Below are 13,748 nucleotides of genomic sequence, written 5' to 3'. Positions count from 1 at the left end.
TTTTGAAGCGAGTGCTGCTCATCCATGTAGGCCTTGACCCATGTATCTGGGCTCTCTTCTCCCAACTCTTCGAGGTTGAATTGGAGGGAGGTGTTGTTGGCCATTTTCCGCCATGCTGTGGCCCATGCTGTCTTTGTTGTTGAGTCTCTTCGCCGTTCAGCCAACTCCAATTTGGCCTGCACTGTAGCCTGAGCTTTGGCCATTTCTGCCTGTTGAGCTGCTATTTCTGCCTTCTGCCGTGTCACCTCCTCTGTGGTGCGTAGCTCTGCGTCTGCTACTACAGCTTCTACTTCATCTTCTGCAGCCCATTCGGCATAACTTGCTGCTTTGGAGGCCTGAGATGCACCGCTATGATGGGAGGATGTTCTGGAAAGATGGTGAGAGCCAGCAGTGGAGACTTGGCATGAGACACTGGAAACTACTGGTGATCTAGCCAGTTTGGGATGGAGGGAGGAGAGTTTCTTAGAATGGTGGGAAGAAGACACATGTGATTGAGGAGCCATGTCGGATGTAGCCTGCTCCCTTGACGCTACTTCCTGCTGATGCGCATTGTGAAGCGCTGCCTGGAGGGCTGTCTTGCTTTCCTCGACACAGTCTTCACATTCCTTGTGAAACTCCTTGAAGTATTGGGTATGAGTTAGGAGTTTGGGGTCACCCAGTCTTGACTGGATGGACTTGAGGTTGTCTTCACAGCATCTCCACCGTGCAAGAAGGGCATCTAGATCAACTAGCAATGTGCAGAGTTCCTCGGGAGGCAGCTTGTGTTTTGGGGCATCACAGATCTTTTCAAGCTTTGCCCATGAGTCTGTCTAGTGGCAATATTGCTTCTCCCAATCCTCTCTGAAGTGTGTCACCATGGGTGAGGTAAGCTTCCTATGCTGTCTGAGGTCGTAGGCCTTTTGAGGTATCACAGCTTCTCTAGGGGGTTGGACATTTAAAACTGGGTTTCAGGAATCAGGCTCCATGTTTACAACAAGGGTGGGTGGAGGAATCGGGTCTTCTGGTACATCAGAGACATCTGTCATGGCTAGGAAGTTACCACACTTCAAATTGGCAAAGGAAGAAATTTGGAAAATTTTAGTGGTTTTCCATGCAATTCCCTTTTTTTGTACTAGGGGGTGCTGCAAGCAGGTAGCAGAAAGTAGAATTGCTGCTGGATTTAATACTTGAGCACGTAGGTGGCACTGCAGAGTCTGGGCGATGCTAGCACAGCACACAATATGGCTGCTTCTAGGGTGCATTGTGAGCTTGTAACACAAGGGGGCACTAGAGGTTGCATCGCGAAGTCTGAAGACTAGAGGGCTGAACGCAGAAATATGCGTAGTATAGTCTGAAGACTTGAGGGCGGAACGCAGAAATATGCCTATAATTGTCACTTGCTTCACAAGGTGGCAGCAGAGGGTCAGGAAGACACTGTTGCTACGCCCATGTTAGGTTGCAGTTACTCTTGAGACTTTTGAATTAAGTTGATTAAATTGTCCACAATAGTTTCAGGGAGATTTTTCTTTGAGCCCCAGATGTAGCAGTGGGCTGAAGAGAAAAAGAGGGGGGGGACTTCCTTGCCCACCCTTGAAAAAAGGGGAAAAATGTTAAGAATTATTTAACTTCACTGTAAATTTCTTCTTGACCACCAGATGGGGATGTAGACTGCTTTGCTTGAGTCTGATTTCTCTCTTTTGGGGGCGAGTCTTATGGCTATGAAGTTTGCTGATTGCCCAAAGGAATTTATTGCCTACTTCAGATGGTGCTTAAGCTAATAGTTGAGGTCAGCCGATTTCGCTGGGAGGGAAAAATTCATTAGGAAAAATACTTCAGTAAGTTGCATGCACTGTGGCCATGTTATGCTTTTAATTTTTTAGTAAAGAGAGGAGGAGTGAAGAAACATTAGGCTTTTAAACAAAAGAAATTGCTCCTTGAATTACTTTGTTCAAATAGCTTGCTTGAATCAGCCTTGTGACTTGGGGGGAGAAATGTGCTCTGTTGCTTTGAAGATGGCTCTGGCCAGAGATATTTTTATAACTGTGGCCTCTTTATTACTTTGTCAGAGGAGCAGAGGAAGATCAGCTTTGTTTTACCGGCAAACATACAGGCATGATTTCTCAGAGTCTCTCACTGTATTTGTAGAAGGTTTACTGGTTCTCTTTGTTTGTAGCATATGGGGGAATTCCAACCCCTCCCACCATGTAAACAGCATGTAAAAAGTTCCATTGCTCACAGAGAGAGAGAGAGGAAGAGAGGCGATGAGAAAATGTAGGCTTAAATTAACATTGCATATTCACTCCTGGCTTCAATATTACTTTGCTTTATCACAAATCCAAATTAAAAATCTTTATACAGACGGGTTTCAGGATCATCTTTTACTTTTCTGCCTTCTGCACAGATGTGGATTTGGAAGCTGTGCAGATACAGATAGATAAACTCAACAAGATATCCATAACAAAGTACATTTATTAGTTCATCAGGTATCCTCATAACTCACATTTGTGATGAAGTTCTTCTTTAATGACCAATCCTTTGTATATCTGCCTTGTGGTAAAAGATGGTTATCTCCTAACCCATCTCATAGCGATAGAAAGCAGCTCTCATGAGTTATGGAGTTCAGCAAAAGTGAGGGAAACTCCCCCAACCCATCGAGGGTCAATTTAGTGACCAATCAGGATTACAGATGTGGCCACGTGACATGAACTACATTTCCCAGGATACCTTTAGCTACATTTACCATGATGCATTCCCTTAAGGGGACAGCTCATAATTCCTAAGTAACTATCCAATTCCCATAGACTGGCTGGGACAGCACAAGCAATATTTGAAGTTTCTAGCACATGTCCATATACTATGCCATTAGTCAAACAAAGAAACACATTTCACAGATGTACACGGCAGTCAGAAGACAGTGCTTCATAAACATTCTGACAGGCCCTGTTGAGATCCTGAACCCAGACAAGTTAAACAGATAAGAACACCAAAAACATCAAGGCTCTGTCAGAATTGGGAAAGTTGAAAACACTTTAAAAAAAAAAAAAGGCAGGAGAAAGCCATTTCTTTCATGTTGCCAAGCAAACTTTAGGCTCATGGTGTGGAGACCTATACTTCCATAGTTTGGAGTCCACATAATTCTTTCTGATAATACATATCTTTCTACCATTTATAGATAGACAGTGTAAAAAACCCATTGTGTATACCCTGGAATGCAAATTAACACATGAAGCAAGAAGTAATAGTAAAAAAACTACCTTCTCTCAGAAAGATGGGGGGGGAGGGGGGTGTTGGATAATCACCCATCCATTTATAAATGCTTTTATAGCCACTGCCCTGCAGCCCCCTGTTCCCTCCCAAATATTAATTATGACCCAAAAGATATCCTACAGTAAATATTTTATTTTATTTATTGATTTGATTTGTCAATCGCTTACAAGACAGTAGGTATAAGTATAAACATGGGTAAGAATACAGGAAATTGGTACAAATAAATGGGGACAATAGGACAGGGACGGGAGGCATGATAGTGCACTTATGCACGCCCCCTTAGGCTGCACTTATGGGGTGAGGTCAATAGTGGATAGTTTGAGGTTGAAGGAGTGGGAGTTTGAGGATGTAACTACAGAGTCAGGTAGTGCATTCCAGGCATTGACCACTCTGTTGCTGAAGTCGTACTTTCTGCAATTAACTTTGGAGAGGTTAACATTGAGTTTGTATCTGTTGTGGGCTCTTGTATTGTTGCAGTTGAAGCTGAAGTAATCATTGACTGGTAGGACATTGTAGCAGATAATTTTGTGTACTACGCTTAAGTACAACCATAGGCGGTGTAGTTCAAGATTATCCAAGCGCAAAATTTCAAGCCTGGTGGTATAGGGTATTCTGTTGCGAGCAGAGGAGTGTAGTATTCTTCTCGTGAAATACTCCTGGACTCACTCAATTGTATTAATGTCTGATATACAGTGCGGAGCCCAGACAGATGAGCTGTATTCGAGTATTGGTCCAGCAAAGGTTTTGAATGCCCTAGTTAGCAATTTTATGTTGATGGGATTTAAGTTATAGTGATTGATCAGAAAAAGAATCTTAGGGGCTTTTGGTATGTTGCTTAATAAAAATTTGCAGCAGTCATTTTTTAAAGGAAAGGCCCTAAGTCAGAAAAGGAATTGGAATAAAAATCGCATCAATATTTGGAATATTGTGTAGATTCCTAACCACCACTTTTCCAAAAGGGAATTGTTGAGCTGAAAAAGAAATTTAAAAAATGCAATACAAATTATCAAACAGCTTGAATAACACCCCACTAATAAAAATTGCAATACATGTTTTTATTGATTGAATTTAGAAAAAAGGCAAATAAAGTGGCTGTGATACCAGGATATAAAATTCTGTACTATATAATGTGGAGAAACATTGTGGAAGTGCTTGATTGTATTACTTGTTCTAGTGCACAGTTTTTGCTTTTCCCATCAGGCCATCCTGGTAAAATAGGCTTTGCACAGGCAACATGTCCAAGAGATTTATGAAGACTAGGAACTATTAACTGAAAAAAAAGGTTAGTTCAGGGTCTTCCAGATGCAATCCAATTCATTGCCCTGAGAGTTGTAATTTTAATGCTGTCAATGGAACTCTTTGGGGGTTATATTTCAAAAAACTTCAGTGATTTAACAATGCTCTAAAACCTAAAATGCATTCACCTCCCTCTGTCTTGGAAAACTCACCATTATCAGAATTGGAGATTCCTTTCTTCCTAAAACTACAGGATTAGGAGCAGAATGAGTTTGGTTAGGAGAAGAATGTGATTATCTGAACAGAAGCTTTTCTGTTTGACAAGACTGGGGTGGGTGGGATCGTTGTAGTAAAGGAACAACTGCAACTATTAATAACTTGATGAATAATTAATTGTAGGCCGCTGCCGTTTATCTTGGCCCTTTCATCTTGATATCCCCCTCAAGCTGCTTCAACACATTCTTTTGCATCAGCTGTTCAATCTGAATACCCTCCCCCCATTTCTCTTTTCCATGTTTCTAGTGTATCTTCTCGAAATCCTGCAGGACCTTTCATGGTTGCTCCATGGAATGTTTTGGGAATTATAAGGAGTCCTTGACTTACAGCAGTTCAGTTATTGATGATTCAAAGTTACAATGGCAGTGAAAACAGTGACTTATGACCATTTTTCACACTTATAGCCAGGGGTGGGATTCAAAATTTTTAACAACTGGTTCTGTGGGTGTGGCTTGGGTGGTGGGCATTGCTTGGTGGTCATGTTATTGGCTGGGCGTGGTCAACTCAATATTACTCACATCGAGGCATGCATCTCCTGGCCTCTCATGACTATGGGGATGCTGCAACAGTCGTAAGTGTGAAAAATGGTCATGTCACTTTTTTCAGTGCCATTGTAACTTTGAATGGTCACTCTACACAAGCAAAGTACCAGCAAAAGAAGGAAAAAAAAACTCCAGAGAAGTTCCTGAGACAGGAAATCTAGTCCTGCCAAGAATGCAATAAAGGTTAACGGAGAGGCACTTTCTGTAAGCAACACCAGAATGTTTCCTTCCTGCCTTCCTTACAGGATTAGGTCAGTAATTTCTTCTAACAACCAGTTCTCCGAACTGCTTAGAATTTTAACAACCGGTTCTAGCGACTAGGTGCGAACCTGTAGAATCCCACCCCTGCTTATAGCCATTGCAACATCCCCATGATCATGTGATCAAACTTTAGATGATTGGCAACTGGTTCATATTTAGGACGCTTGCTGTGTCCCAGGGTCATGTGATCACTTTTGCAACCTCCTAACAAGCAAAGTCAACAGGGGAAGCCAGATTCACTTAACAGTAATGGGTTACTAATTTATCAACTGCAGTGATTCACTTAACAACTGTGGCAAGAAATGTCATAAAATGGGGCAAAACTCATTTTACAAATGTCTCAACAACAGAAATTTTGGACACAATTGTGGTCTTAAGTTGAAGACTATCCTGTAATGCAGTTTAACTTGGATTTCTTAATTATGTCTTATTATAACATTCTCACCTCCAACTCTCACAAATATAAACTAAATTTAGTGGTTTAGAGTTCGTGTGTGTGTGTGTGTGTGTGTGTGTGTGTGTGTGTGTAGGCAGAGAGAGAAATATGCATTTGTATGTGCTGTATATGTCTCTGTGTGTTGAGAAAGAGAGTAAAGAGGTAAATCACTCAAAGAGAACAATTATGATAAACTACTTCAACAAACAAAGAAAGATTTAGAATCCTGGAATAAGTTGCAGCTTTCCTTATTGGGCAGGATTGCCTCGACTAAAATGAATATATTACCAAAATTTCTTTATTTATTCCAGACAATCCCAATTAAGTTGCCAAAAATTTTTTTTGAAGAATTAAATAAGATCACACTTAAATTTATTTGGCAGGGGAAAAAACCCAGGATCAATGTAAAGGCCTTACAAGATGCGAAAAGTAGAGGGGGTCTAGCCCTTCCAAATTGGGAATTATATTATTTGGCAGCTATCTTATTATGGATAAAAGACTGGGTGAACTTACTTAACAAAAGAATTTTAGCATTAGAAGGGCATGACCTCCAGAGAGGGTGGCATGCCTTCTTATGGGAAGTGGGGAAACCCAAGCAGTCTTACTTTCATAGACTCCTCATTAGGGACTCATTATTAATTAATTGGGAAAAAATATGCAAAAAACACTATCTAAAAATTCGATCTGGCTATCAACAATGGAGGCAATGGTACACCCCAATAATTTGGACATAACAAAAATGATTAAATATAAAGATTTATTAGATCCGCAAGGAAAATTAAAAACTCGACAAGAACTACAGGAACAGGGATTTAAAATTGATCAGTGGTTATATATACAAATCCATAGCAGATACAAACAAGATATAAAAGACTTTGGAATTTATAACAAACTGCAGTATTTAGATAAAATTTTACTAGGATCAAACAAAAGAACATATCCAAATTCTATAAATACTTACTGGAAGTAGAATTAGAACAAGAGATAGTCAAAGGAACATGATAGCCTGGAGCAGGAATGTCGGAAGAAGTATTACACTATCAGAATGGGAAAAGATTTGGAACAGAAATATTAAGATTACAAAATCGGCAGCATATAAAGAAAATACATACAAAATGTTTTATAGATGGCACTTGCCCCCTCGAGGTTGGCGAAAATGAACCCAAACACGAGTCCAAAATGCTGGAAATGTAAAAGCATAGAAGGAACCTACTTTCATATGTGGTGGTCTTGCAAAGAAACCCAGAAATATTGGCAAAAATCAGAAAATGGTTGGAGGAGATAACCAAAGAACAAATCGAATACAAACCAGAGTTCTTCCTACTAGGGATCTCTGATAAACATTTACCCAAAAAGATGAAATATGTAACAATTCATATCCTAACTGCAGCCAGATTAGCGTTTGCCCAGTGTTGGAAATCACCCTATGCACCTACAGAACAAATGGTCATCCAGAAAATATGTGATTGTGCAGAAATGGATAAATTAACTATAGCACTTAAAAACAAAGAATCTTCAACATTTTACGATAATTGGAACTCTTGGTATAATTGGTTAGTCCAGAGATAAACTGCTTAATGGACAATGGGTAATTTAAGCATAGATATCGATAAGATGTGTGTATTCAAATTAAGGTAGGAGAATTGGATCTTGCAGACTGTCAAAAAGGATATTGTCTGTTTTTAAACGCATCTTTTTTTTTCTTTTTTCTCTTTCTCTTCCTTTGTTTCTTTCTTTCTTTTACATCTCTTCTTTTCTTTTCTTTCCAGTTTGTAAGACCGAGTGTTCTTTTTTTGTTTTTTTCCCTTTTGTGTATGTAATGTCGATATGTTTTTAATTGTAAATTTAATAAAATTTATTTATAAAAAAGAGAAAGAGAGTAATGTCTCTCTTTCACAATACACACACACAAATGTATATTTGTGTATGTGTGGTGTGTGTGTGTAATTGTTTGGATATTAATGAGGGGAATCAGGGAAAGTTTGACACAATTTAAAAAAAGAAAACCTAGAATTATCTGTCTCAGAAAATCTTGGCGTGATGCTGTCATGGTCATGAAAGTTGCCCATTCTACTTTATTCCCATATCCACTGCAGTTCTCTGCACTTTACTACACCATTAGATGTATCCTGGAGCAATGTAGTATGCAGATGACTTTCTTTCTTATATTTTTTCCTGCTTCCAGCCTAAGTTCTAGAAAAATACTTTAAAAATATTTTTGCATTATGTCCTGTGTTTTGCATTATGTCTTGTGATTCTACACATGTCACATAATATTAAAACGGACAGAGAGGATTCAGTGGATAGGTTGAAAGATGTTCATTATCCAGGAGGTAATTTTATTCAATATATTTTTGCGGCTCAGAATAAACTTATCCACGTAATACTTTATCTCACGTAATATACCAGGAATAGCAAGTATGCCTTGTGTCTCCTTTTTATTCCTCCCTGTAGTACAGGTACAGCAGCAGTTCTTAAACACTGTGGTCTCAGAACCATTTTAGATATTTAAAAATGATTGATGGCCCCAAAGAGCTTTTGTTTATGTGAGTTATATCTACTGATATTTATTAATAATTAAAACAGAGAAGTTTTGATACATTTCTTTATTTGACTTTGCAGACATCCTGAAAAGATCTTGGGGACCCTTTCTTAGTCCACATTTTGAGAAGAACTGCTGTAGGAATAGAGAGTAAGAGAGTGACAGAAGTGGGATTCTTAGAGGAGCCTGTTTAACAGATCTTCTCTGGGATTTCATCTCTGTCTTCAAATCAGAGAGGGGCAACAAAACCTCAGTATGGAATTCATACAGCAGGGGAGAAGTTAGGTTAAGTCCAGAAAAGATTTGGGCTATTTCAGGTCATTTTATAATTAGTTAAGGCAGTGCGTCTGCCTTTTAAAGCATACTGTGTGAACCCATCATAAATGTTTTCTTGGGGCCATTGCATTTTTGAACATTTTAAATATCCCTTGTTAAAGAGAATGAAATGGAACTAAACCCAAACTACAGAGAGCAGCAAGGTGAGACTCTGAGTTTCAGACATTGGGGTTCACACCTCAAATGCATGACCCATCACAATCCCCATTCAAAGAACTCGCCATACAAGAGCTGTTGTGAACTAAAGAAATGTAATTAATAAAGATTCATTTGCCTAGCAGGATCATAATCCTGCACTTCCTATTGGCCCATATAATGGCAAGTTATGATTGGTTCATTCCGAGCAATCTGACTGGCTGTTGGCGGGCCGCGCCAAGATTCAAACGCTATAACACTATCCATTGGTTATCCAGATAGCAGCTTACTCTATAAAAGAGTGACTGCTAGCCGGGGTTTTGTCTCTGTTATGCTTGTGAATAAAGAGCTGAAGTTCAAGGTTTACAGTCTGGTCTCCGTTCATTAAACCCATGCCTCAAACTTAACAAGATCCACTGCAGGGGACAGTGAATCGGCAGTAAAATTATACATTTGGAACAGGGGTGGCATTCAATGTTTTTAACAACCAGTTCTGTGGGCATGGCTTAGTTGGTGGGCGTGGCTTAGTGGTCATGTGACTGGTTGGCTGTGGCCAACTCAACATCACTCACATTGAGGCACGCATCTCCTCGCCTGGCCTCTCATGACTCTCATGGGAATGTTGCAACAGTCCTAAGTGTGAAAAATGGTCATAAGTCACTTTTTTCAGTGCCATTGTAACTTTCAATGGTCACTCCACACAAGTAAAGTACCAGCAAAGGAGGAAAAAAAACCTCCAGAGAAGTTCCAAAGACAGGAAGTCTAGTCCTACCAAGAATGTAATAAAGGTTAACGGAGAGGCAGTTTCTGTAAGCAACACCAGAATGTTTCCTTCCTGCCTTCTTTACAGGATTAGGCCAGTAATTTCTTCTAACAACCGGTTCTCCGAACTGCTTAGAATGTTAACAACTGGTTCTGGCGAATAGGTGTGAACTGGTAGAATCTCACCCCTGATTTGGAAACCCAAATGAAATTGCAAGAACCTGCCTTTTCTCTCTAAAATACTAAAGGTAAATGTGTCACAAAATTTTGGGTGAGATGCCAGCATTTTCAAACATCCAACAAGGCAGAGAGAGCAGTGCTCTCACACAGCTTCTGAAGCCTCTGAAAATTAGTTTGTTTTATTCATATTTCATTTTTGTAATTATTTGGTGATTTTTATATAATACATAGCAGCACACGTGATTGGAGTATATTGTTTTAAAATAAATGTGAATATAAAGAATTGTTTCTTTTTTGTTCCTGGGGGATTGGCAGGAATATATATATGCTAGAAGTGTCAAGTTAGGCATTTTCCAAATTTTTGACACTATTAAGCTCAAAGGGTTAAATATTGCTTCTCTGAACCCAGTTATAGCCAATGGATTTTGAGAACACCTGCTTCTAATTTATAAAATAAGCATCTGGGAGTGATTGTGAGATGGTTTAAAAGCTGACAAATAGATTTCCTTTAAAAAAAAAATCATTCCAAATGATCATATTGGTGGCTAGAAACACTTGAATTTGAATTTAGCCACACATTAGCTCTATTCATTTATAAAGGCATTTGATGATCTCATAGCTGGGTAATTCTGGGAACTGACGGGCACCCATTTTAGTATGGCCAAATCGAAAAACATGGATTTAATGTACTGTGTAAGCCCAGAAAAAGGATTAATTCAGCAGCTAAGTTGAGTGTGTTATTGCAGTCTCAAGATTCTTCCTTACAACAACATGAATGTGCATTCCTTCAGCCCTTGGTTTGGCAGAAAACTCTTACCAGAATACTTTCCCCCCTTTTATTCAATCATGTCCAATTCTAGGAAATTTCCTGGACAAGTCCTTGTCAATTTTCTTGTCAATTTTTTTTCAGGAATGGTTCACCATTTTCTCCTTCCTAGAGCCGAGAGAAGGTTACTAGCCCAAGGTGAGCCAGTTGGCTTTGTGCCTCAGTGTGAACTAGAATTCATAGCCTCCTGATTTCTAGCCTGAAGCCTTAACCAATAGCTCTCACCTGTATAATTAGTGTTGTCCGAACAGCTAAGCTCTAATCTGCTTCCCTAATGAGGCTTGAAGGGCACCTGTCATTACAGCTTAGTTGTGGAACCATACAAATATAGGGACTGGTGGATTCTCTGATTTAGAATTATTTTCTATGTGTCCTGACCTGCAGTGCAAACAACATAACCAAACATTTTCATTAATAAGTGTGACTGGTCATCAGCATGGAGATATTCTGCATTGGTAACTTTTACTCAGTCTATTTCTAAACATGAGCCTAGTAGTCTTCTGAAAAATCAATAAAACTGTGTCCCAATAACCTGGCTAAAAATCTGATGGGTAGGAGAAGTGTTGCAGTGAGAAACTTGAAGGGATGCATTAAAAGAGATTCCTTGTGCTTCAGCCTGGGTCTGTGTTCTGAGCCATTGACATGTCACCTGGGCTACTTTGCTTGCAGGTATATAGTACTGATCTTGCAGAAGACCAATATAGTAGGTGCATATGCAGAAATAGCCTGAGTATCAATCACAAGGACAGATGAAAATTCTCCCTTTGAATACGAGTCAGGAGTCTGATGTTTTCTGCAGCTCATGGAACAAGGTACCCAAGGACTTAAAGGAGAAGGGGGTGACTGCAACAAACCATAGTTAGTCATGGGAGCTTGGCAGATCCCTGCCCCCGAGTTCATCATCAACCTGTCTTGTCAGTGAGACATTACAGAATGTTTGCATGACTGAACTTGTGTCAGGAGAAGAGAGGAGGGTAAAACAGAATTCTTAAAGATGAACATAAGCTGCCACAGCAGTGGGTTGAAAATGAGACAAAGGCTAGGACATGGAAGTACATTCTGTAAAATTGGCTGGTGGGACATTAGGATAAGCAGTTCAAATACATCCACTGAGAAAAACTGAAATTGAATTTAGTTGAATTGAAATTATCCTACCATTTTCAATGAACTTAGTATAATTTTGACTAATTCAGTATCTAAGGAAGGACTTAAAAGGTGTTTGTGTGTGTTGATTATATTAATATTTTTGTCCCGTGCTACTGAGTTCTCCAAACAGAAGAATATTTGCTAAAGTAAGAAGTTTCCTTCATCATTTGACTGTATTATCACTTGCAAGAAAGAGAGTTTAGGTGACTCTTCATTAATTGTGCAACAATGTCCACTTTGTTCATACTATCTTAGGAAGATCAAATGCAACTTCTTTGATTTGCCCCCTGCAAGTTAGCAGACATAGAAAGGAGTGACATGACCCAAGATATCAAAAAGCCTTGAGTCACCATTACTAGGCCTCTTTGCATGTTGGAAGTATTCCAGCTCATGATGAAATCAAGAGCAATCCTTGGCTTTTCTTTAGCTTCTTCAAATAGTGATATTTTCATGGCACAGTTCTGCTGAAAGCTCCATGGAGATTTAATTTATGTGTGCTTTTTTTCTTGTTTTGTTTTTTAAGAAAAATCTGTCTTTGTCGCAGATGGTTGATTGTATGTGAACAGTGTGTCCTCTTTTTGAGAGAACCTGGATGGTGGGTGAAGCTGGGATGACTGCATTCGTTCCCCCCTCCCGCTGTTCACTGGAAATGTAAACAGTACAAACCTCCATTCCCATCCAGGGATGTCATCTTATATTGTGCTGCATCACCATTTCCTTTGGAATGGAAAGGAAGAAGCTGTTCTGTGACAATAAATTCTGTCTGCAGATTTTTAACAGGAAAAAAATAGTTTTTTTTTTAAAGGATAGATGCAATCTGGTTTTTCTAATGGTGTTTTTAAAGGTCAAAACCTAAATAACATAATCACAATAGTAGCTACAAGAAAAAGCTTGCTTTTGGAGAAGTTATGTTCTTTGTAATGGCATTTTATTCTCTTAAAAGTAATTGTAACTTTTTCCAACTTAGTTTTTAAAACATGGACATGGTTGCAAAGAAGCAAGAGTGAAGTATGAGGTTATGTACCGTTAGTCCTCAACAACACTTTGTTTGGTGACTGTTTGAAGCTACAATGGCACTGGGGGAAAAAATGACATGACCATTTTTTACACTTACGACTGTTGCAACATTCCCTAGGGTCCTGAGATTTACATTCAAATGCTTGGCAGTAATAACTACAAGAAAAAGTAGCTACAAGAAAAATATTTATATTATCTCATTCCTTTCTTAATTCAATTACATATCTTTTTCTAATTTTTAAAATCTTTCTAATCAATGTTTTGTACTTTCGTCTGTCCTATTTACAATTTCATATTATCTTTTCTTATAAAACAAATTTTCCCCTGTAATTACTAGACTGGAGTGTAACACCTTTGTATCTTTTTTCAAATCTTGTTTAAAAATTTAAGTTACACCTTTACAGTTATAACATTCATATTCTAACCTCTATTTTATAACACATACCTATTTTCAATCAAATTCTGCTTGGTACATTCCCTTAAAAATACACACTAAATTCTTAAAAGAAAAAAAGTATATATGTATGTATATGTATATGTATATGTATAACAATAATAAATGGAATAATTATTCTTTTTGTTTTTTTAGTAAAAGTTTTATTGATTTTAACAACAAACAAAAACACATAAAACATAACATAAAAACATCATCATTCTTCATAAATTTACAGACAGTGTATCGGTTGGTTTACCACTCCTTTTTGTGCATCCATTTCATAGTCATAATAATTGTGTTACATAATAACTTATATTATCAATCAACAATTATATATCCTAATATTATTAAACAATCATTTGACTATAATT

The 13,748-nt window shown here is 38.4% G+C and overlaps 1 protein-coding gene across 1 annotated transcript in view; it reads left to right on the top strand.

Annotated features, from left to right (window-relative positions):
- The first annotated feature begins 855 nt into the window (after positions 1–855).
- LOC148129029 (E3 SUMO-protein ligase KIAA1586-like) overlaps positions 856–13,748 on the top strand; it is a 44,813-nt gene continuing 31,920 nt past the window's right edge. Inside the window, 1 exon segment of the mRNA XM_087947342.1 lies at positions 856–864. Within this exon segment, the coding sequence (XP_087803468.1) occupies positions 856–864 (9 nt within the window).

Source organism: Notechis scutatus, chromosome Z, assembly GCF_049901735.1.
Source record: "Notechis scutatus isolate UNSWTSFEM ecotype Mainland chromosome Z, rNotScu1.2, whole genome shotgun sequence".
NCBI classification, from domain to species: domain Eukaryota; kingdom Metazoa; phylum Chordata; class Lepidosauria; order Squamata; family Elapidae; genus Notechis; species Notechis scutatus.
The sequence above is the reverse complement of the archived record's forward strand: the minus strand, read 5'-3'. Positions and strand labels throughout refer to the sequence as shown.